The 22,363-nt window shown below is 42.8% G+C and overlaps 1 protein-coding gene across 1 annotated transcript in view; it reads right to left on the bottom strand.

Annotated features, from left to right (window-relative positions):
• The window catches only part of CDHR1 (cadherin related family member 1), a 45,742-nt gene that overhangs the window by 17,134 nt on the left and 6,245 nt on the right, over window positions 1–22,363 (bottom strand). Inside the window, exons 3-12 of the mRNA XM_062580001.1 lie at window positions 18,945–19,090; window positions 18,055–18,105; window positions 16,628–16,717; window positions 16,033–16,119; window positions 14,178–14,294; window positions 12,354–12,497; window positions 8,551–8,629; window positions 5,615–5,715; window positions 3,737–3,940; window positions 654–806 (exon numbers count right to left, since the gene is read on the bottom strand). Of these exons, the coding sequence (XP_062435985.1) occupies window positions 654–806; window positions 3,737–3,940; window positions 5,615–5,715; window positions 8,551–8,629; window positions 12,354–12,497; window positions 14,178–14,294; window positions 16,033–16,119; window positions 16,628–16,717; window positions 18,055–18,105; window positions 18,945–19,090 (1,172 nt within the window). The remainder of the gene's footprint in view (window positions 1–653; window positions 807–3,736; window positions 3,941–5,614; window positions 5,716–8,550; window positions 8,630–12,353; window positions 12,498–14,177; window positions 14,295–16,032; window positions 16,120–16,627; window positions 16,718–18,054; window positions 18,106–18,944; window positions 19,091–22,363) is intronic.

Here is a 22,363-nt window from a genome sequence, read left to right as displayed (position 1 = left end):
ACAACAAAATCCAGGAAGTCTGGCTTCTGGAGCGTACAGAAAAATCCACTTTCTGTACAAAACCAAGATTAGCATATGCTAGTACTTAGCTATACAGTTTCAGCAATCTTTTCTATGCCCACAGGGATCATCTACACCATTCTTTCAGAAAGAACTTTCTGAGCTTTCTATAGTCACGTGCAGAGGCAGCTGACATGAACCAGAAACTACATAATTATGTTATCTTGTTGACAAGCCAATGAATCCATCAGGGAAGCTGCCAATGCAAGTTCCTAGATTTTGGACAAAAGATGGTTCTTGTATAGCTGGCTTGGAGCATGGGTAAAGTGGCCTCAAATCAATCTGAAAAGGGTCATATAGGTCGCCTGACAAACGCAGCAAGCAATTTTGGGAAATTATCTTTCAGTCAGCTGGTGTCTTCAGCCAACTAAGATACAAAAGCATGATCATGGACCAAATTACTTAGGACTAAGCAGGTGAATTCCTGGCTCCAGAGAAGTTAGGATTTCATGCTGTGAATTTATCATCATGAGAGCAGAAATAACAACCTTAGGGGTCAGTCTAAATGACTATCAGCTGAATACTATCATATACATAAGCCATCAGAGATATATCATATATACAACCAGAGAGGAGACGGAAAGCAGAAGTACCTTGAAGGTTAACACTTTGAATTTTTCATAGTCAATAGCAGCAGAATTTTCCACTATTATTGTAACCTGTGCTTCATTCAGGACAGTTTGGGGAACAACTCGGAAGATGCCACCAGGTCCAACAAGACGGAGGTTGAATTTAGCATTGGCACCCTGTAAGGAAAAGCAGATACTGCATTGTTTAAAGCGGCCATTGTATTTCTTAGAGCTTACATAGGCTCTGTTTCTTCAGGCTGTGTAAAACGTGAGTCTTACTGCTTAAAGCCCTCCGTTCTCCACCCTGCAGTAAGAGAGCGCTAAGAAGCTTAGTTGTATAATCTCTCCAGCTCTGGTCACAAGACAGACGGGGCTTTTCTTAAAATAGATTGACAAGCTTGGTTATTCTTTCAATTATAATGGAAAAACCCTGCAGCAGGTCTGGCTAAGAGACTGACTGTTGTGGCAAGGAGTCCTGGGCTTCCTGCCTCACGCTGCAGGCTAGTAGCAGCTGAATAACCACAGGCGCATCAGCAGATGCATCATACCTGCCTCCTCCTGATTTCTGCTATGGAAAGACAACTGAACTGCCAAAGCCAAGACAACGGACCTCTTAAAAACGCAGCCTGTGGCCGAACCGCTCACAGCCTAGAAGGAATCTGAGCCACTAAGATGTGCAGTTTCAACACAGAGATGATACTCAACAGTTTGCACTGACTGAATTAATTAGCCCAGGGTTACAAACACCAAAACTTACGGAAGTTCATGAACCTGGAAGGAGAGCAGCGCTCCACCTATGCATATTATAATGAGACACACACATCAGAGAGCTCCAGGTGAAGTGAGAAGCTAAATCCCATCATACAGATAAATGTTCTAGACAGAAAGGAGCAGGAAAATAGCGGTACCTAGAAAATTAACACTATCTGCATGCAATCTGGGAATAGCAAGCTACAGCCAAAAGGCCAGGCAATTTTTTAAAACCACGTTGGAGCATGGAAGATAAATGGCAAAAAGAGGCTCTTATCTTTTCTTATCACTGTCTTACAGGGGAGAAGGGAATATGAGCTGACCTCACTTGATCAGCTCTCTCAGTTCACCAATTTCCCAATGTCACAGTTACACTATGACAACCAGGCCTATTCACTGACTGTTTGATGCCATGTTTTCCCCTAGGAAGAATCTTTAGATGAAAAATTTCTATAATTACAGACAGGATAACTTTCACTTTCACCTGTGTCCCTGCAGACCTTGTTATGAGCAGTTCTTGCTTCTATGCTAGCCCGTATCAAGAGAAAAAACATTCAGCTGCAGTCCCCCAAGGGAACCAGAATGAGCTGGGATTCAAGTTCAGTGGTTTGGGTTGCTTGGGAATACAACCCCTCACAGCTCAACAGGAGGCAATAGGTTCCCTTTTGCGAGGCAGTAAAGCCAAACACACAAGTGAAGGCAGCACTGCCGGACTGTGGGGAATAGTGTTGATGGGGAAGGTTGGCCCTGCAACCACAGTAAATCCTCTGCACTGTACATGACTGCGGGGACAGTGGCTCTGGGGTGGAGTGAACCACCCACCCCGAAGGCTGACAGCGATGTCAACCAAACCCAGATACGCTCAGAGCAAGCCAGGTTGCGTGACTCCAAGTGGACAATCACAGGACATATGGATGATGCAACGGGACAGTGGCACTGAGCCCTAAGCAGTGGCCTGTCAGATGAGGAGGGTTTGAGAAGTTTTAGCATGATATTCTTGCAAGTAAAGATTGCATTTCCATCTGACTGTAGGCCTTAAGAGAGGCTGTTCTCAAACCTGCTTCCCTACCAGCACCATCCATTCGTCCAAAGGAAGAAATACCAAAGACTGTGATGAAAACAGATAAATGATTAATTTCCTTTCCTATATAGTCAACCATAACTTTCGATACCTTAAAACAAAACCAATCCAATTCCTCTACAGTGATGTGTATCACTGTATTAGGAAGCTTCTTTAGAAATCTATGCAGAATATTCAGTAACGTTTTCTCCTTATTTTACTGCCTAACGTGCAGCCTGAATATTTTGTCAGCCTATATATAATACATACACATTTTGCCTCTAAACGGAAGACAAGCCAGCAGAGATGTGTTTTGTTTCTTTCCTTCTGCAGCAATAGCCTCTGTGACAACAGTGGGATAGACTTAGCACTGCTTTGAAAGCAGTCATTTATCTGCTTGCTGCAGAGCAGCAGGAGGGAGGGGGAAGAAGCTGGTGGGTTTGATAGAATACAACAATACAGGCAAAACAGCACAATACTGAGTGCAGTTATATAAGAGCACTCTTTCCAGTAGTAATACTCAGATGCATTAAGCTTTCTCTTGTCACTCCTTAACCTCAGGCTAACTCAAATGGATGCCATTCATACAGTTTTTAGCCTAGGGATCCCTATAGCAACCATCACCATAGTATCTACGGGCATCACAGGTCAGTTAAGTAGCAGGCTGAGATGAATGAAGTCCTCTATTCTTTTCTTTTATCTGGTTAGAGTTAGTTCTCCTCCAGCATAATTTTAAGATTACTTAAAAATACCACTCTAGTGGGAATTATTTATCAAAGCATGGACTGCAGATTCTGGCTGTAAAATAAGGGCCAGAAGGATAGCATCTTGTAATGAAGATAATGTAAGGATACAGATCATATTTTTTCCAGAGGGGCCCAAGGAGATACCGACAGCAATTGTACTTGAAGTTACTAAAGTGTCTGGACGAAATAAATGTTCAAAGATAGTAAGTTCTCAGGCATTACACTGAAAACTCCTGAATATAGCCAACAGAAAGGGGAGGCAGATAAAGACTGTTGAACTTTAGTGGCCACAAGAGCTGGACTACAGGTTTAGGACCACTCCTCTCATGGGCTATCATGACAGCATAACAACAGCAGAATGCAGGTTAAATATGCTTCTGAGTCCATACTGTCCCTGGTAATGGACCTCTCAACTACTTACTCTGTCAGCTGTTCGAGAGTGCAGGTGAAACAGTTGGGTTCCTAAAGTGACATTTGCCAATCTGACAGCTGCTTCTTGTCTTTGGAGAAAACAGGGCAGGAAACTGGAAGCCCCCGTAGTTCTCACTTACCTGATCTGAATCATTGACTGTAATCTTCAGTCCCCTCAAGATTTCACCTTCTGGGGGATGCTCATACATAGTCAGTTCAAATCGGTTCTGGGGACCATTTTCTCCATAGAATGTCGGAGGATGGTTGTTGAGGTCAACCACCCGTATAGTCACTGCGGCAAAAGCATGCACTGAGATGTCACCTTCTTGACTGACTTCTGATGCCTGTAAAGGGAGCAAGAGAGAGGAAAAAAATGATGAGAGAATTTTCCCTTCTTACTTAGCTCTTCCCTCAATTCCATGTCCAGGTATTGTTCTGCGAGCACATATCACCCTAACACATCAACTTTGTACACAAAGACACACAGCCTTACGTTTGTCTAGAAATCTCAGTACATTTCCCCCTGAAGTTTATGATGATTAGAAGATTATGGTAATAAACAGTCAAAACAGAGCTCTGATGAGAAAACTCTCCTGATTTTATGAGCTTAGTACTTCATCCTAGGTGAAAACAGTTCTCTTCAGACAATCTAATATTGACAAAATAATGGCGGGCCAAAACTATTGCTGGAATAAAAAAGGAAGAGGAATTTTAAATTTGCTGAGGTCCCACATGTAGCTGATTTACCCATTCCTGAAAGGATAGCAGTGTTAAAATACTGTAAGGAAAACCGTACTTGCAGGGAAATACTAGAAATAATAGAAACTGACAAATTTTTTTGGAGATCTACTCTCTGATTCACAATTCCGCTTTGCTATCTAGATGAGCTTAATGTAAAATGGGTATTGTTTGGACAGATAAGCAAGCTTTGCTGGCACTTATCTGAGCTGAACAATCAAATTGGCCTAAGTTTCAACATTCCCAACATGCAAACTGGTTCACTAGATTGAACATAAGATATTTCTTCTGTCAGGACAGGAATTCTGACTTGTGTTTGTATCAGGTTTTCATAACAGAAGCCTTTGTACTCAAAGCGCTCAAAACCAAAGACAATAGATGATTTTCTAAATATCTCTGATTAGCCAAATTCAATTGCTTAAAGGATATCAGGTTTACAGCAATGCTCAGTTAAGTTCCACATATCATTTTCTGTCCTGTAACTGAGGCACCTGTTGGGACCCATGCTGGGTACTACAACACCCATTTGGTTCCTCAGAGAGCCTTGGAGCTCGGGGTTGCCAGAGCTGCACTCAGAGGTCAGCAGAGCCTGACTAATCCTGCATCCGTGAAGCACTAGCAGGCTGTAGGAAACCGGAGAGATTAGGAAAAGAAACAGCGCCCAAGTCTAAGTCAGAGCAAGGAACCTTATAATCTGCCAGTTCAGCAACCTACTTGAGCCCACCAGTGAGCAAGTGCCCTGGGGATGCTACACTGGCTCTAGGAGTGTGCCAGGCCACAAAACTGTTTTCAGATTACTCAGTCCTTACTTGGGCAAGGTAGCACTTTCAACTTACTAAGGTATAAGCATGTCTTTTTATGTGGTTGATCTATGCTTCAAGAGTGGACACTAATATGATAGCATGATCTACTTCAATCCCGTTACTACTCATAGATTTAAGTCACCTATCTCAGCACATAGAAACTAGAAGTCTTTGATTCCCAGTCCAGTAACAAAATTTTAAAACACAGAGCACATTTATTTACAGGTACAGATGTACAGGATATTAATTCTCTAGACACAGGAATGAAATCGTGACAAGACAACTTCATTTGAAAGAGAAATTGGAGGCACCCTAAATATCCCAGAAAACAAATGCAGCTTGTTCTGACTAGTTGGCAGTCTGCTCAAATACAGGAGGTAGCTCCTAAAAAAAAGTGTGATATAAATTGCGTTATTTTAGATAATGCCCACTCACAGTATTTAAGACCATCAGCTTTCAAGTGGCCACAAAACATACCTGTACTTTCAGTTCATACACTTCTTTGTTAAGCTGATTTGGGCTTTTTATAACAGAAATGGCTCCAGTTGTGTTGCTGATTTCAAATGAACCTTCGCTTCCTGCAATAAAACCAAGAAGCTCTGATTATGTGCCTTGCCCTGTGTCCGGAAAAGGCACGAGCAATCAAACATACACTTCATTAAGCACATCTATGTCTATATATGTGTCTATATCTACTAGTAGATCTGCAACTGTTTTCCAAAAATGAGGCATTTCTATGCTTGATTACAGTATGGCGAATGGGCAAAGAAAGGGCAACAGGAGTTTCCTCAATAAGTAATGGTTTGGGGGAGCCCTGGCGTTATAGGCAGCTGCCCTCACTTTCCTCTGCCCCAGCCTGGCCATGTTCCCTTAAACCTCTGAGGCTGGGTGTGCAAATTTGGTTTTCATCTCCATTATGCTGTCGTCTTTATGCACTGGTTCAGATAAAAATAGACATTCCTCATTTTAATTAGCAAATACTTAATTAAGTCTCTGAGAAAATAAGAACATTTCTCTCACTAATATCAGCTAATGTGAAAAGTCTGACAATGCAATTGAAAGAAACATAGTCACTCTTTCTGCAGGCAGCATCTTTGGAGGCCTTAGACATTCAGTTGTTAACAAACTCTCAGCCTCCTGCTATGCCGTCCCGAACGAAAAAGACTTCTGGAGGATCGAGGGTGAAACCCATGCTTTATGCACTGAGGCCAAGTCTGCTCCGCAGGCAGGGCACAGCTGTCTGCTGATGCTGGTCCCCCCACCCGACTTCCAAAAATTTGTGCAGAAAATCAGTTACAGGGCTGTGGCAGCTTTCAGAGAGGCAGGAGCGTCTCAGCATGATGCTGGCACCCACCTCACCTCAGCTGATGCCTTGGGAGCTCAGGGGACCTGCCCTGCTCTGCACAGGCATGCTGCCTCGGCTCAGAAATGGCCCACAGCCCACATGTGCAGCACAGCCTGTTGCTGAAAGTAAAAGAATAGAAAGGAAATCCTTGAAACGAAGGAGATCAGTCATTCAGAAATAATGTATGATGACATGAAAGCCCAGCCATTTCTCTTTATCTCATCTTCAGTTCTAATAATTAAACCATCCGGTATTGTCCCCTTTTGCTAATACCTGCAATAATTGCAACTTCATTAAAGTACACTAGATACAATGTTGAATAGATATTGACTCATGCGGTAGTAAATTATTAAGATACATCGGCCTGGAAAGTGCATCCTGACTGAGAAAAAGCTGAAGTCAATAGTGGTTTCAAGCTACAATACTTCATGTTATTGTCTAATTAGCACATGGAAATTGGTAACTCAGAGTACATACCCTTATGTGTCTTCCCTAGGACAGCATGTTTAGAGGATCAGAGTATTTTCTAAAACAATCCCTTACTATCCAGCATTGAAAATGCTTACAAAGAGTAATTACTTCCATATTTGTTATTAGTATTTTCTTGCTCTTTGCAGCCTAGCCTGTAGGTATTGAAGTAATGGCTTGTCATGACTAAGGCTAGGGTCTGCACAGTAGGGGCAGAAATCTGCTACCATCATCTCTTCCTTATCTGATTCTTCTCTATCTTCAACACTCTGTGTACTAAAGCATATTCACTTTCTCTCCTTTCCACTTTCTTTTCCTGCTAACAAAATCCTGTGTTAATGGGCACAAGGAAAATCCACCCCCAAGAAGTCACATTCTATGGCTTTCATATCACCCCCTTCTGTCTCCACTCTTTCCAAACCCCTTCGCTCTTTTAGCCCATTTTCCCCCATAGCCTCTTTCTGTTCCACCTCCATTTTCTTTGGAAATTACTGTCTCTTTTCATTAATCCTATTTCCCTTTGACATTTTTCCTGTTTCATTTGCCTTCATTTATTCTCTTCCTCAATTTCCTTGTCTAGCATCTTCTACTCCAACTCTTTTGTTTCTGCTTCTCATTCTCATCTTTCCTTCCATCTACTCTTCTGCAACCTTTTTTTCTCAATGTTTGTGCCTTCCTTTTACCCCTTCTTCCTTTCACCCTCTTCTTCCCCTGCATCAGGGGAAAAGGAACCTTGGCATGTGTCCCACCTCAAGTAAAACTAAAACCTGAACAACAACCTTCTTGAGCCTCTCTAGACCTTGCTGTTCAGATGAGGTAACAGTGAAGAACTTCCTGCAAAGCTCTGCAACTACACCTCAGATTTCTCTTACTGAATTTTAGTGTCTCTAGTACCTGGGAGTTGGGGTGCCCAGCTGCCACTGAAGTCTTGTTCTGGAGAAAGAAAGAACCAAACAAAACTGCCAAACTCAAAGTTGTACCTTGAGCTAAGTTGCTGACTTCACCAGATAATGAGTCATCAATTTAACTAAGCCTCACATTTATGCTATTAAAAGATGAGCTAAAGACAACGTCAGAATAGCTGATGGAAAACATTAATCTTCTGATAATATCTACTTTCTCCCAGTGCAGTGGACAGCCAGTCTCTCTTCACTGATAAATATCACTACTTCCAAGAAACCAGAGGTTTGACCATTTAGCCACGTTAATCACAACATTAATACAAACATCCCTCTAAATGTCTGGATCTCTCAATGCCATCTCCTGCTTTTGAATTAAATGATAGAGATGCTCAGTGACAGCAAATGCATATCCCTTTACATTTTCTAAAATGACAAACAGGCTACTGATGCTTAACGAATAAGCAACATTAACAATTCCAAGACGAACAGCATACCTCCATGAAACAGATACTAAAACACAGTGAATCGTATCTTGGCTGTTTTCTCGTAGACAGGATCCTGGAGTTGTTTCAGGCACCTGACACTATTTCGTGAGTGTTTGCCTCAGCTTTATTAAACTCTAGTACGTTCCATCCTAATTTAACATCAGATCTAGTTTCGACTCCCCTTCAGATTTCAGGCCAGCCCAGTCCACTCACCGTTCATGATGCGGTAACGAATACTGTTAGGCTTTCCTCTGTCTCCATCAAGAGCAACAACAGTAAGTACCTCGGAGCCCTGGGGAGAAATGGGGAATTACAGTCTGTGAGTAAGATCAAAGAGCAATGAAATTGCCACCACGTATTAATAAATCTAACTTCAGAAAGTCTTTCCTCAGTGAGGCGTGGGGGGAAGAGTGGGTACTTCTGCTCTGGCTGCAGAGGGGATGCAGCAAGAGCCCTTGACTCTGAGCCAGAAAAATCAGCGTCTGGCTTTGCGAGGCAGGCAGTTTGGCTGCTGCAGCTGGGTATGCTCCAGACAAGGAAGGTCTGGTGCCTTCTGGCCTCCAGCTTTCTCTTTCCCTCCGTCAGACGTACGTTATGGTGCTGAGCTAGTTTCTCCAGCTGTGGCAGGAGGCTCAGGTTAATGGCATCATATTTTGTACATAGATGCTGTCTGTGCCTGTATGCTCCGTTATGCCTCACTGGAAAGCAGAATTGATGATTAGACAATTCCTGCCAGGGGAAGAGGCTGCTTACCTGGCAATTAAATCAGACAAGTCCCTGCTGCCCAGCTTGGGAGGCAGGGATGGGGCTATCTAGGGGCTGCTGGAGTTTTTTTCCGAGATTCTTCAACGCATTTCTCCTGGCTTTGCACAGTAGCCTGCCAAAGCCAAGTCAAACCCTGAACTGACTAACCCAAGGACAGCTCCTGATAGTTAACTGGTACACAGTGGGGTGTGCTTGTGAAACCGCGAGCAGCTACTCCTCAGGTCAGTGCTGCATCGTCCCTACGCCGTTAATTTTAGTTGCTTTCGGTGACGTTGCAGCCCACCGGGGGTGCAACCCACGGGCTGTAACCCCTTACAGAGTGAGGGCATCGCTGCTGCCGCACGCTCCCCCAGGAGCCGTGGCGCAGCCCGCGCTCACCAGCCGCTCTCTGCGTGATGCCGCCGTCCGTGCAGCAGGCAGAACAGCCTGCTTTGACACGCCGGCTCAGCTGTCCCCAGAGGAGCGGCAGGCTCACGGCACCGCCTTTGCCTGCTAACAGGCTGCGCCGGTTTGCAGTCTGCCCAGCTCCCAGCTGCTCTCGCCCCTTTTTTTCCCACGCAGCTCCTGCAAGCCACGAGCGGAGAACGCTGCCCTGCTCCTCACGGACTCCCTGGCTGCTGCCGCCAAAAGCAGCCCCCAGACCCGCTGCCGCGGCACCCTCCGTCCCCAGGGGCGGCCAGCCACGGGGGCGCAAGGCGGCAGCAGCCGCAGGAGCCTGGCGCAAGCCACGTGTTTGGAGAGAGGATTGTGAGAAACTAATCCGCGACCTGCGCTTTAGCTTGGTTCACTGCCAAGGCAGAAGCGTTTACAAAACAGAGGTGAACAGAGATTTCCACCCCAAAGCCCGGCAATCTGGGTCACGGACCTCTCTAACTAGAAACACCACTACTATTTTTCAGACAGGTATTTCATTCACTTAACAGTGGGCTCTCCCTTTCCTTAGGAAAGGAAGAACCAACCCCCTTTTCTTCAGGCTTGCCTTGCAAGGCCTCCTCCCTCTTCCCACTGGCAGCAAAGCCTCTGAGCCAGGCCTTGAATTTCCTCCTGGAACGCTTTTCGCGACACCACGCCGACGCACGCTGGAAAGGGCTCGACGGGCTCTGGACTCGCAGCGCGGCCGGCGGCCGCGCCACGCACAAGGGAACGGGCAGCTGCTGAGAGCATCATCAGGTCGTTTTTGTCCTACTCAATTAAGCTGAGACAGACAGCAAAAGCAAGCCAGGGATCCCACAGCAATGCACCCGATGCAATGCTTACGGCATGAAACTATGATAAAAATTATGACGACTTCATTACCCTTAAAATCTTCTCCTTCTTTCTTTCTGTGCAAGTAACAAGGCTTTGGGCCATATGCACAGCGGGCTGGAGACCACTTGCTCACATGACTATTCCCATCGTCTCAGACGGACGATTCCCAGGGTGAGCAAGCTCCCCAAAGTGACAATGAGCTGCAGAGTCAGGGCTTCTTTGAACTAACACCTTACTGGTTTGGGCCACAATAACAGGGACCTTTGAAGTAACGGTCAGCTGATCACAAACAGCAACAAGGAACGCTTTCATGAAAATCCCCAAGTGAATTTTCCAAACAGCAGGAACATTCTGTTAGAGCAAGTGGAAATATCGAGTTGTATTTATTATCGTTTCTACTGGAAGCCGCATTAAAACGTGCCTACCTGACAAAATCCACTACTGTTCCCCTGAAGGTGACAGAGTACTTGTAAATACTGACCTTGGTTAAAAATGTGTATTTGGAGAACAAATCCATGAAGGAGAAAAGCAAGTTTATGAGATTAATGCTGAATGTGTAACACTAAAATCAGCTTATGCATCTCTCTGTGGACTTCATTTGAACAGCTGAGTCCACACCAGGAAGGGCTGGTTCATGCTTCCATCATTGTAATATCATAATGGCACAAGTTAGGAGCTCAGACCAGATGCAGTTAATATTTACTGACTTCTGATTTCCTTGGTAAACACTAACCCCTGTGTACTCCTGAGAATTATTTTGAGGTCTATACGTAATTATGCAGAGTAAATCAGTACGCGTAATAACGTTCATTCCAAACATCTCCAAAGTACACAAGCGTTACTTCACTCTGCGTAACAGTCTACACACAGCTGCAATACACAGTTATGCAAGGGCTGCAGGATACACTGGAGTTCTGGACAGAAAGCAAAGCCACAACCTTTCCCGAACCTCAAGAGAAGTTCAGGTGACTAGAATGCAGCTGCACTGCCAAAGAGATCAATAGTTTAAGGTTGGGTAATTTTATGAGTAGGTACCATTTCCTATCCTACGTATGAAGGAAATTTTAATTAAAGTTTTATGTATTTGGATGAAACCTGGTTAGATATAGGGAAAATTCTTTCTTTCGTCACATCACAAATTCTATGTTGCTGGAAGTCCCACGTTGGATATGATAAACTAATTTGCTAAGCTGTACATGCTCTTCGGGGCAAATCTGCCATTAGGAGCTTCTAGGGCATGGCCCAGCCAGGACCTCAGTGTCCTATTTGGATTCTTTGTCTGTGACAGAGAAATTAACTGATCTATCTTTAGCAGCAGACATATGCGGACAGATTCACTGTCCGCACTCATAAACAGTTCTCCCAAGCTGGACATTCTGTTGGGTTTTAGGCCTGGGAGGACGTCTTGGCTCCTTCTGTCTATCTAGTCATCACGGAGCAGAAAACATCCTTCATTATGGGAACCGCAGGATTACAACTCCTCAGATGATTCCACGGGGACAACACATGGAGCCTACAGCACTTGAGCAACAGGACAGTAATCATGAACTTTGATCTTCTTTGATCTATACCTTACACAAATAATCAGCTAGGAAATAAAAACACCATGAGCTCACATACTATGGACATACACAAAGTCTTATAACAAGATGTGTTCAGGTTCAGGTGAGGTAACTGTTAATCTGTTAAGCTCTCAAGCAAGTGTCTCTATAGATCTCAGCAACCAAAGACCTCTTAGTCATTGTCTGTATCTACAGTAATACAAAGGGGCAAAATCTTTTTGTCTTTAATGACAGCAGCAGCAAGACTTCCATGGGAACTTTCAAAGGACGTAAATAAGAACAAGTGTGAGATTTGCTCAGCTCATTTCTCCTAGCAGTCAAGTCAGAGTTTAGGTCCCAGTTTCCATTATTAATAAAACCTGTGCCATAAACCATGGTGCCAGCTTGACCAACATATGAAAGACTGCACTTGTTCTACCACAGGTGAAAAACAGCACTTACTGCAAGTGTATCTTCGTAAACATAGCCATAGTAGGGAGTCCCGATGAACATGGGAGGAGTGTCCTGAACATCCTCCACATTGACAGTAACTGTTGTCGTGGCTGAAAACACTTTGTTGTCTCCCCTGAGCTTCCCACCGCCATCCTAGGAGAGAAGGCATCATCACATACCTCTGCTGAAACATGTCTGTAAATCAGTTAATGGCCTTGCACGCATCTCGTAAGTCTTCATAGGTGCAGTCCCAGAAATTCCTTCTCTCTCTCAACACAGCTTCATCTCTGCTGTCCTATTCCTTCTCTTTTCCATTTGTCCTTCCACTTCCATTAATCCCTCTCTGATTAAGCAGAGGGGTATCTCTCAGTATCTCAAGTGTCATTTCTTACATTAAAAGTGGTTGTGCCAATATATGCAGTCATATATAATCTTTTATCAATGACACAAGGGACAGGGGATTCAAGCTTTTTGCAGGACAGAAGAAAGCTAGAAGCAGACGCAGAAAGTTAGCCACAAAGACCTACAGATTTCCATCCCCCATGCAGTCTTGCCATAAAAACAAGATGATACACAGCAGCAAGGCAATGCATTTCTAGGGGAAAATTACACAATGCATGTGATCAAAGTCTCCCAGGGACTCTTACGCGATGTAAGCGATAGCACGGAGGAGCACAAAGCCAGAAGCTGTTAGGTAGCCGCAGTGTACAGTCTCTGAGGACGTTACTACAATCAACTCTGTGCTAGTGATACAGTAGAGCCAGTTAGAGAGACGATTCACAATTTCAGAAGCTTTTAACACCTTCAGTCTCAGAGCACCAGCTGAAGGTCAGCAGTTATGCTGGTATATAAGAGAATGTGAATTGTTTAGAATGTCCATTGTACCAATTCTAAAAATCTCATCTTTTTTCAAGAGATATGCTCAGGTTTTTCATCCTTACTACAGAAAACACAGCACTAATCCACATTTTGCTACTTCTCCTCAGATGAAACCTGGCTAAATAAATAAATAAAATAATCCACACACACCTCCTAAAACACAAGAAACCCAGAAAGGCAGCATAAGTAGAAGCAAAATCATCCTCTTTTCACCCACATGTGTCTGTGTGACAGATCCCCAAAGGATCCTGAGAGACTTGATTTCAGAATCCATAAACTTATAAAGCCTGTTACGAATCCCCAGCACTGCTGAGGGTGACAGCGGCAAGGAGTGATGTTCGGCAATATTTGAGTGATTTGAGTAAGTTCCTGCCACAAGGCAGTGGAGAAGTGAAAGAAAGAAACATCCAAAGATAAATCCAGAAAATAAGCGTGTCACCCCTGGCTGTCTGACTGCAGCTAACCACTGCAGTGACTAGCAGCAATCCACACAAGCTGCTGCTAGTGGTTGCCACGACTGTGCCAGGCCATCCCGCAACAGCGCGGGGAGCCCGGGGCACCTGCATTTGCATTTTGAGACTGACGCTTCCCAAAGGTGAGGCTGCATACACCAACCTTCCCTTCTAGGCGATCCGCCACATGCCTGGCTGACTTTCTGCAGAGGAGCTCAACATCCTGGCACTGTGGACTGGGCTAAGTGAGGAAAACCCACTCCCAAACGCCTCCAGCTGTTGCACAGCGGCAGCACCTTTCCTGCTGCTAGACACAGGTTGCCTTTCCTCACTCATTTTTCCTTGCTACCTGCTGTATCTCCATACGTGACAGAGACTGCTCCTGCTCCAATGCTAGGCTTCACTTCAGTAACTCTGGGTCACCCTTCTTCTATTTGACCTAAGCTGTCCTACTCAAATACAAGCCTCCCTCTCCTCCCATTTCAGAAGAGAAGCTTGATACCTTGGCTACTACGATGACAAAATGGGTTCTTGACTTTTCATAGTCCAGGGTGACCCCTGTTTTGATGCGCAGAACACCACTGTGACGGTCTATTGTGAACTTAGTAGCATGGATGTTCTAGAAGAAAAGAGAGAAAAAACAGTGAAAGATCATAGGTATGGAAATAAGACTGCTGTTAGGGGTTCATCTTTTATTTCATCTGCTAAGGCAAAAGACTAGAATAATTATATGGTTTGGGTGAATAATGTATTTGATGAATTTCACCTCTATGTGTTTATGAACAATTCATGAACCAATCACAAGTGTCTCATTACTCAGATAAACTAGTAACTTCAGTGTAGATTTTTTAAACCTTTTAGTATTTCATTACGAAATCTTAAAATTGTGGTTAGCACAGGTTATTGCATGGAATTAAATAGCAAGGCTTAACTCAAAAAAGATGAGGGAAAAAATGGAAAGAGAAAAGGTGTTATCCCTTCTGAATTCTACTGGCTTCAAAAAACAGCAATGTTGCATGCATAGACTATTGTCAAAGACTTTTACAGTGACATTTTAGTATTCTTTTCGGTGTCCAAACTGAAGGACCTAAAAGATATCTTATTTCCAAAAGAGGCCTAAAAATATCTCTCTCCATTCTTCCGGACCAGAGATATCTGTAAACTCATTGCAATTTGGGTAAGCATAAGCAATAATTTCTGTCAGATAATCTTGGCCTTTTGGTAGACAACACTACGTGCCCACACAAGACTTTCTTTTTTGTGCACTGTAACAGTTCTCAGGGATTGTGCCAAAAGATACGGCAACATTTCTTCAACAAGTACACAAATCAAGTAACCTTTTGGTACACAAACATATTAGTTAGACATAGACGTTGGAAACAGCTATTCCTTAGTGTCGTATTGTATCAGCTTACTGGAAAAAATCCTGTGCAAAACTGAATCCTGCACACACTGTATTTTGAAAGAATAATTGGTCAAATCCAAACTAAATTTCAACAGGGCTCTCAAGGTGTTCTTCATAGTATGCCTAAGCTCATAACAGGATTAGCTTTAGTGCTATATAAATATTTTCCAACTTGTTTCCGTATTTGTACTAAAGTAAATATTGGAACAAATTGTTTCTGGCTTTTTTTTTTGTTGTCTTTTGAATGAGGGAAACTAGGGAAACTGCAGCAAATCTGGAGAAGCTGGTCATAAGACAGAGGAATTTGAAAAGCATTATGCAAAAGATTGCACTTTTGGCATACAGAACATCCACAATAAAGATGAAATTCAGCTTTAAAGATGAAGCCCTCTCCTGTTCCTCACCAGTGGGCTACACCTGAAAGGCTGGTGTCAAACAGGTACAGCTTTGTCTTGAGGTGAGAAGACTTAGTACTCCATATATCACACTGTGATCCAGATCTCAATTACACATGAACCAGCGACATCCAAGTACAGATTTGGGTTTCCAGAGCGCTTTGTTTTCCAAAAAACGCTATTTCATACTTAAAAAATCCCATACACATACAAGATTACAAGTTAGACTTTGATACACTTGCTCTCCCCATCTCTAGGAGCTGTCATGACAAAAAAAAAGGGGGGGGGCTAGTAGAAGCCCTGCTCTGAGAAGTCCTGTTGGCAACCACAGGAGTGCTGGTGGCAGTTCCAGCCCCTCTCTCTACCTTCTGGACTATGCTCAGCTGCTTGCAGTCAGGCAATGTCAGTGAAGTCAGAGCCTCTTCTCTCACACACCATGCAAAATTGGTCCTACAGACACTACTAGCAGGCTTAATCCTTAAAAACTTTTTTTAAAATCCTGGTTTCTGAGATCTCATTTACTGAAATTACTTCTGAAGGCACAGATAACACCTTACCTGCAAAAAGTAGGTGATACTTCCTCCAGAACCCGTGTCTCTGTCTACTGCCTCAATCTTAAATATACTGCTGCCTGAGGGGGTGTTCTGTGATCAGAAAGAGTTACCAGAGTCAGAAAGAAACAGTGAAGCAATGTGAGTTAAAAGAAATGAAAAAGGAGCATGCAAGGGGAAGGAAAAGGGATTAAGGGTAGAAAGAATATAAACAAATGAATGAACCAAAAATCAGAGGAAAAAATAGAGAAGAGATTAAAAATGGAGGAAACTGGAGAAGAACAAGATAGAAAAAAAATTCTTGGAATGAAAATGACAGGAAATCTCTTCTGAAATAAAGTGCATCCTATTCCCACCTAAGTTAGTTCTAAAAATTCCACTGACTCACGTCTTGGACCTTACCCACAAAATAGCAAGCCTCAAGAAAACCCTACCAGACATGGTCCCTAAGTGCTCACTGAATATTAAATACCTACCCAAAACCCTGAAACAAAGGACTGCAAGTTAATCCTGCAAATCTTGTTATTTTACCGAAAACACACTAGTTTCTCTTTATACTCTACTGAAATATACTTGTAGCATACAAAGAAATATAACCAACCTCTGGGACTTGGACTATGTAAGGTGCATTGATGAACTCTGGGCTCTCATCGTTAGCATCCGTTACAAGGATCCTGACCTTTTCAGAAACCTGGAGTGGAATATGAAGAACACACTATGAATCAAGGTGATTTACAACATATAAATGTTCGTTTACCTAGTAAGGTGTATTTAAATGCAATGAAAATTGTGTACTAATAGAACGTCCTTGCACTACAAAAACTGAGTATGAGAAAGAAAATGCAGAATATCACATTATCCACAAGAACTGGCTTCAAGGAGAACACACAGATACCTCTAGATGAAATAAGGAATCTCAGAGTACTTTATAAATTACAGACTATAGGGTTGATTTTCAAAAGTGGCTTTCCTTTTCTTTATGGCATTCAAGATACCATGATATATTTTATGGGAATACATAAATGACTGTGCAGAAGTTGGCACCTGACAGCTAAAAGCATTCATTAATGCCTCATTTGATATCACAGTGTTAAAGATCTATATAATTTGGATGTACAAATGCACACTATTAATATTTAACAATAACATAGCAGCCTCTGTTCGCTTTCTAAAAACACACAAGCAAATACCTTTCACCAACAAAACCTCATTATTGTTTGCAAAATAGAGATGTGGATGTGATCCCATTATTTCCTTTATTTACAGAGATTGTCAGGGCAGTTGAGACTGTAAGACCTGGCCACTTCCCAAATATTCAATGTAGTGATATTACTGTGTGTGTTTGACATGAGGAAGTACTTTGTAGTTAATCCAGTCTTGTGGCTAGTAAAAGGGTCCCACTTTTGTGGCACCTCTAGTGACGAAGCCCAGATCATCTCGGCAGACTAATATCCTGACTGTGACAGCATCTGTTTGTAAATGGAAAATGCCACAGAAAACTGTAGACATAGGATCATATGCTGGTGCACTGCCCCAGATAAGCCCTGAATGATTAGAAGTGACCAAAGCTTTATTCAGCAGCAGACAAGAAAAATCTCAAAACCTTAGCATAAGCAAATCTTAATGTCATGTTACAGAAACATTGCAGGGGGGTGAGGGCGGGGAGAAAGTCAGCTCTTGGGTGTCCAACACTAGCTCCTCTGATGTCTTTTAAAAGCCTCCAGCTCTTTCTTAGGTATGAACCCTACTAAGTGGGCAGTGAAATGTCATAGGCAGCTGCTACTATTTTGTAGGCCACTGAGTCAGGCTTTCAGCTCACCCTACAGTTGTAATTATCCTCAAATAGCTGAGCAAGGAGCAGGGATGAGACCTGCATTACTGGGAGTTCAGTGGCTCTTGAAACAGAAGGTAAGACTCTAATGGAATTATGCTTTCTGATAAAATAAGACATTCCCTGAAAGGTAGTTTAATGGGGGAGAGGTGCAGGGGGTGACAGCATGACAAGCTATGGCATGAGTAAATACTTACTGTACTCAGGCCATCTGAAATGCTGACTATTACTTCAATCTCATCTTCCTTCTGCAAATCAGGAAAATTGCTTTGTTAGAGAGTTGGTCATTTGTGCTGATTTAAACAGGGTCTGCAGATTTAAACAGGTCTGAGTGGATACAGCAAAGTAACAGTTAATACTACAAAGCCATCACAGCAGCAGCGAGGAAACCCTCTCACAGACTCCACACCTGGCTCTTACAGGGCTTCTTGGACTTCCTGCAGCCATGGGCAAGAGATGGTTGCTCTGGGAATCCCTGTTGTGCTAATGAAAACCAGTTGTCTTTCAAGAAACACTTCCTAAAAAGATATTTCTAGTACAAATTCTTCTGTCTTAGTATACCATAATTTGAAGGGCTTACTGAGTATTGCATACTCTTTCCTGAAAAGCAAACATGATTGGTTCAATGCTTGCGTTCCTGGAATACCTTCAGGTCACTATTGCTAGGAAAATCTTTAACCAACATAAAGGGCTGTGATGTAACTAGAAAAGTGAACTGGAACACTGCTTACAGAAACCTCTACTTCCTTCTAATGACAGCAGAATCCTAAAGAAACTGAAATTCTCTCTGAGAATTGGAGGACTGTAATTGTCCCCAAGCTCTTGACGGGGGAAGGTGGAGCATGGGGGAGGAAAGGTAGAGATAAAGAATAAATTTCTATTTTGGCAAATACTGAATAGACAGCTGCCCAAAATTCAGCAGTAATGTCAGTGGTGAAAGTGAACTGGGAAAACAACATGATGGATGAAATACAATGTCTGCAACTGCATATTTAATCACGTTTCAGGGGCAAGAAAGTTCACTCTATTCCTCAGAATTACTGACCAAATTAAGGACTCAAGGATATTCCATTTCATTGTACTCTACCTCTCTGTCAAGTTCCTCAATCAGAGTAACGTTTCCAAGGTGCTTGTCAACAGAAAAGTAGCGCCTTGATCCAGCTTCATAGGTCAGGTCATATGTTACGGGATCTCCTTCTGGGTCAGTTCCGTTCAGAGTGTACACGTGGGTACCTGAAAAATTGGGCCGTTCAACAACATTTCCTTGTGCTTGCTTCAGTCGTGAATTTTTTCACTGGTCTGTTCCTTAGGAATTTAGCTCCTGTGTGGCAGGCAAAGCTCCTGTGAATCAGACCCACTTTCTGGGGAATACGGGTAAGTAGACAGTCAATAGATGGTCACTTTTCAGTATATGCTTAAGTTGAGTTTATCTGTGCTGGTTTCTATCACTTTGGGCTCTTTACTGTAGAACTGCACAAAACGCAACACAACTCCCATCACAGTGTTTGCACAGATGAGGAGTTCTTGACTAGCTCTCAGGTGATAACCCCAGCAGCACCGAAACGCCCTCGCACAGCTTTGTTCTGCGGGAACAATGAAGCTGCAAACTAGCAGGGGGAGGATCCCCGAGGCTGACGGCAGCACCCCTGCAGGACAGCGCCCCAGCTCTGGAGCCCAGAAGATGCAAGGACATTTCCAGACTTTTCCACTTGCAGAAATAAACAGATGCAAGAGTCTTCCTTCATACTTAGCTCCCCCTCATTAAATTCCCTACTTAACACACCCACTCATGCACATACCAATGAATAAATCCTCTAAACTCATCAATGTATTTTCTTCACAAGCTGGCAAAAACCAGAGATTGTTACTTCTATTTTTAAACATTTGAGAAATTGTTGCCAGTTTCTGCAGTAAACGACTTTGTTTATCGGAAGTGATATGCCTGAGGGAGAACGTGGCGAGGGTTTATTTATTTTTCTGACTCACATGTCTATCATTTTACTGTGCATTAATATCTTCATCCAAATAACCTTAAGCACTTTATAAGAATCAGTTAACTGGGTCTGAAATATGAAACAGTGCTGTTGTTTTCTTTTAAATCATAGTAATCTGGTGTGCCTTGGGTAAGCTACCTGAGATATCCAATTTCCAAATATCTCAGGTAACTCACTCAAAGCACACTGCTGCAGCTAAGCTACTGACTACTTAGTATTGAGTGCTGCTTTTACATAGGACACAATGATATCTTGGCAGAATCCTCTCTGAGAAAGTTAACAGTTACAGCATAACATCATCAAAGGGAACCCAGAAGACTCCAGTTTTAAACTACTCTGACACATTGAGTTTAAGCAATTTTAACTCTAGGACCAAAAGTCACAATCTTTTTCTCGCACAACCTCTGCAGGGACAATGGGGATTTTGACTTACTAGAACCTGAATTTCTGTTTAATGCTTTGGCTTGAGGTCCTGTCAGTAATCCTAATGTTTTGTCAGTTTTGTAATACAATCTTCAGCACCTCATTTGCTTATTTTTTGACATAAAAAATGTCAGCAGGCTTAATGGAAATGCAGCATCCAGACATCAGAGGGGATACAAGAAAACATGGCAACTTAGAAAACGTGTGTGACAGAGTGAGAGACTCTGTCAAGCCCTGCTGGATCTATGCTCAGTTATGTGCGAGTTCCCTTCTGATCATTGCCAGAAATGGGGCAACTTTGCAGAGAAAAATGTTCACACTGCGAAAACCAATGGGTCCCAAGGAACACAAAAACTCGACCCTGTTATGAGCTGGCTCAGCCAGCCAACAAGCATTCAGCATTTGCAGAACTGTTTTACAAAACTGCCGAACAAATTTCACATTTTTCTTAGACTTTTCCCACAAATCAAAGTAGAAAATAACAATAAATCTAAAATTGAGATTCCAAAAAACATTAGGGAAAGGCAATGAGCAGAATTATGAGACATTTCTCCAATTGTAACAACGGAACAATGTTAGCACAAAGAAAAGCAAGGAGAGGAATAAACAGGGAACGTTCCAAAATCTAGTGTCCTAAGTAGACATTCACTTCCAGAACTTCCAGATACAGCTGTCATATATATTATTTACACGCATATATATGTGTGTGTGCATTTATATATATACACACATATAAAAAACCACACAGAGACTGAAACGTCAAGGCTGCTGAAGGCCCTGCAGCACCAGCACTGACTGCACTTTTTATTGTTTCTCTAAAGCTTTCATCTTAACACCTAGCCTAGCCAGGACCAAACCGAGAACTCAGGTATCAACTCTCATAACTTCATTGATGGTTTTGTCAATACAGTGTGCCTTCTCATTCTTTTTCAGCCACTGGGACTTTTTTATTTCTTAATTGCTTCTCTGCCCTTTTTTTGGTCATTCTTCCTATCCCTTCCACTTTTTATACCGCTGGCTGTCCTGTCCGTTTCTGTAAGCATGGAAACGCTACTCCTTCTTCCTGCTGACATCCTTGTCTCTTTGAGATGCCTGGCTACATGTTTCTAGCACATGCAGCTGCTGGAGCAGTCCTATCTGTCCAGCAGGGAAACAGGGAATGGGCATTATGATCCTGCGTCTGAAGTTTTCCCAGCACACCAGTAATAACCAGTAACATGTTCTACTCCTATGACTGGGGCTATCCCAAAACCAGTAAATGCTGGTATTCCAAAAGCTGTGAAAGAGTCCTCATAAATCAGAAGGTGTGTGCTAGAGCAGAATGGATTGCAAAAGTTCAGGCAAATACATTTGAGCATAGCCTTATTCTAATCTTCTTCTATCAATTTTCTCACTTGCATCTTCCGGGAGTTTTCCTTTTACTTGTTTCTAAAAGTGAGATGAAACATTGACATTGGCACATACTCAGTTTACTGAGGTTTCCAAGCAAGTAATGGAGGGCATCATTGATCTTTACACAGCACACTTTGCTTTCTAGATAAAGCTGATACTGCTCCATTTTTTGTAACGCACAACATTTGTGTGCCTATTAAATTGGACTGTTGATCAAAATTTCTCTTCTAGCTCTACTAGAGTTCCTAATTTTGACAGAATTGTAATTTCAGTGCACAGCACTCCTCATATCATTAACACCATGGGAACACGTCTCAGCACAGTGTTAATGCCAATTAAAAATCTCCTCTCTGTATGCTGCCTCCACTTCCTGAAAAGAAAATAAATGAAAACCCAGCCAAAATCTTATCAGAGTACCAAGCAAACAGCCTCCTTCTGTCAGAAAGATAAGGAAATAAAGCAGTCTTTACTGGGGATATGGGAAATGTTGTGCACAAGCCCAGGTCTGAAGCTCTAAGTTCCCCGAGTACCTTTGCGATGGCACAGTAGGATGGGACCGGGGAAGCTCCTGGGGAGCTGCACATTGCTCCCTGCTACTGCATGTTCCCTGAAGCCATGTTAGATTTTCATTTCATTTGTCTATTCCATCTTAAAAGTCATTTGTTCTTCGCCCAGCCACTTAGGTTGCAGAGCTGTC

This window comes from Rhea pennata, chromosome 7 (genome assembly GCF_028389875.1).
Source record: "Rhea pennata isolate bPtePen1 chromosome 7, bPtePen1.pri, whole genome shotgun sequence".
Lineage (NCBI taxonomy): Eukaryota > Metazoa > Chordata > Aves > Rheiformes > Rheidae > Rhea > Rhea pennata.
Note: the sequence above shows the minus strand (reverse complement) of the source record. Positions and strands in the feature narration are given on the sequence as shown.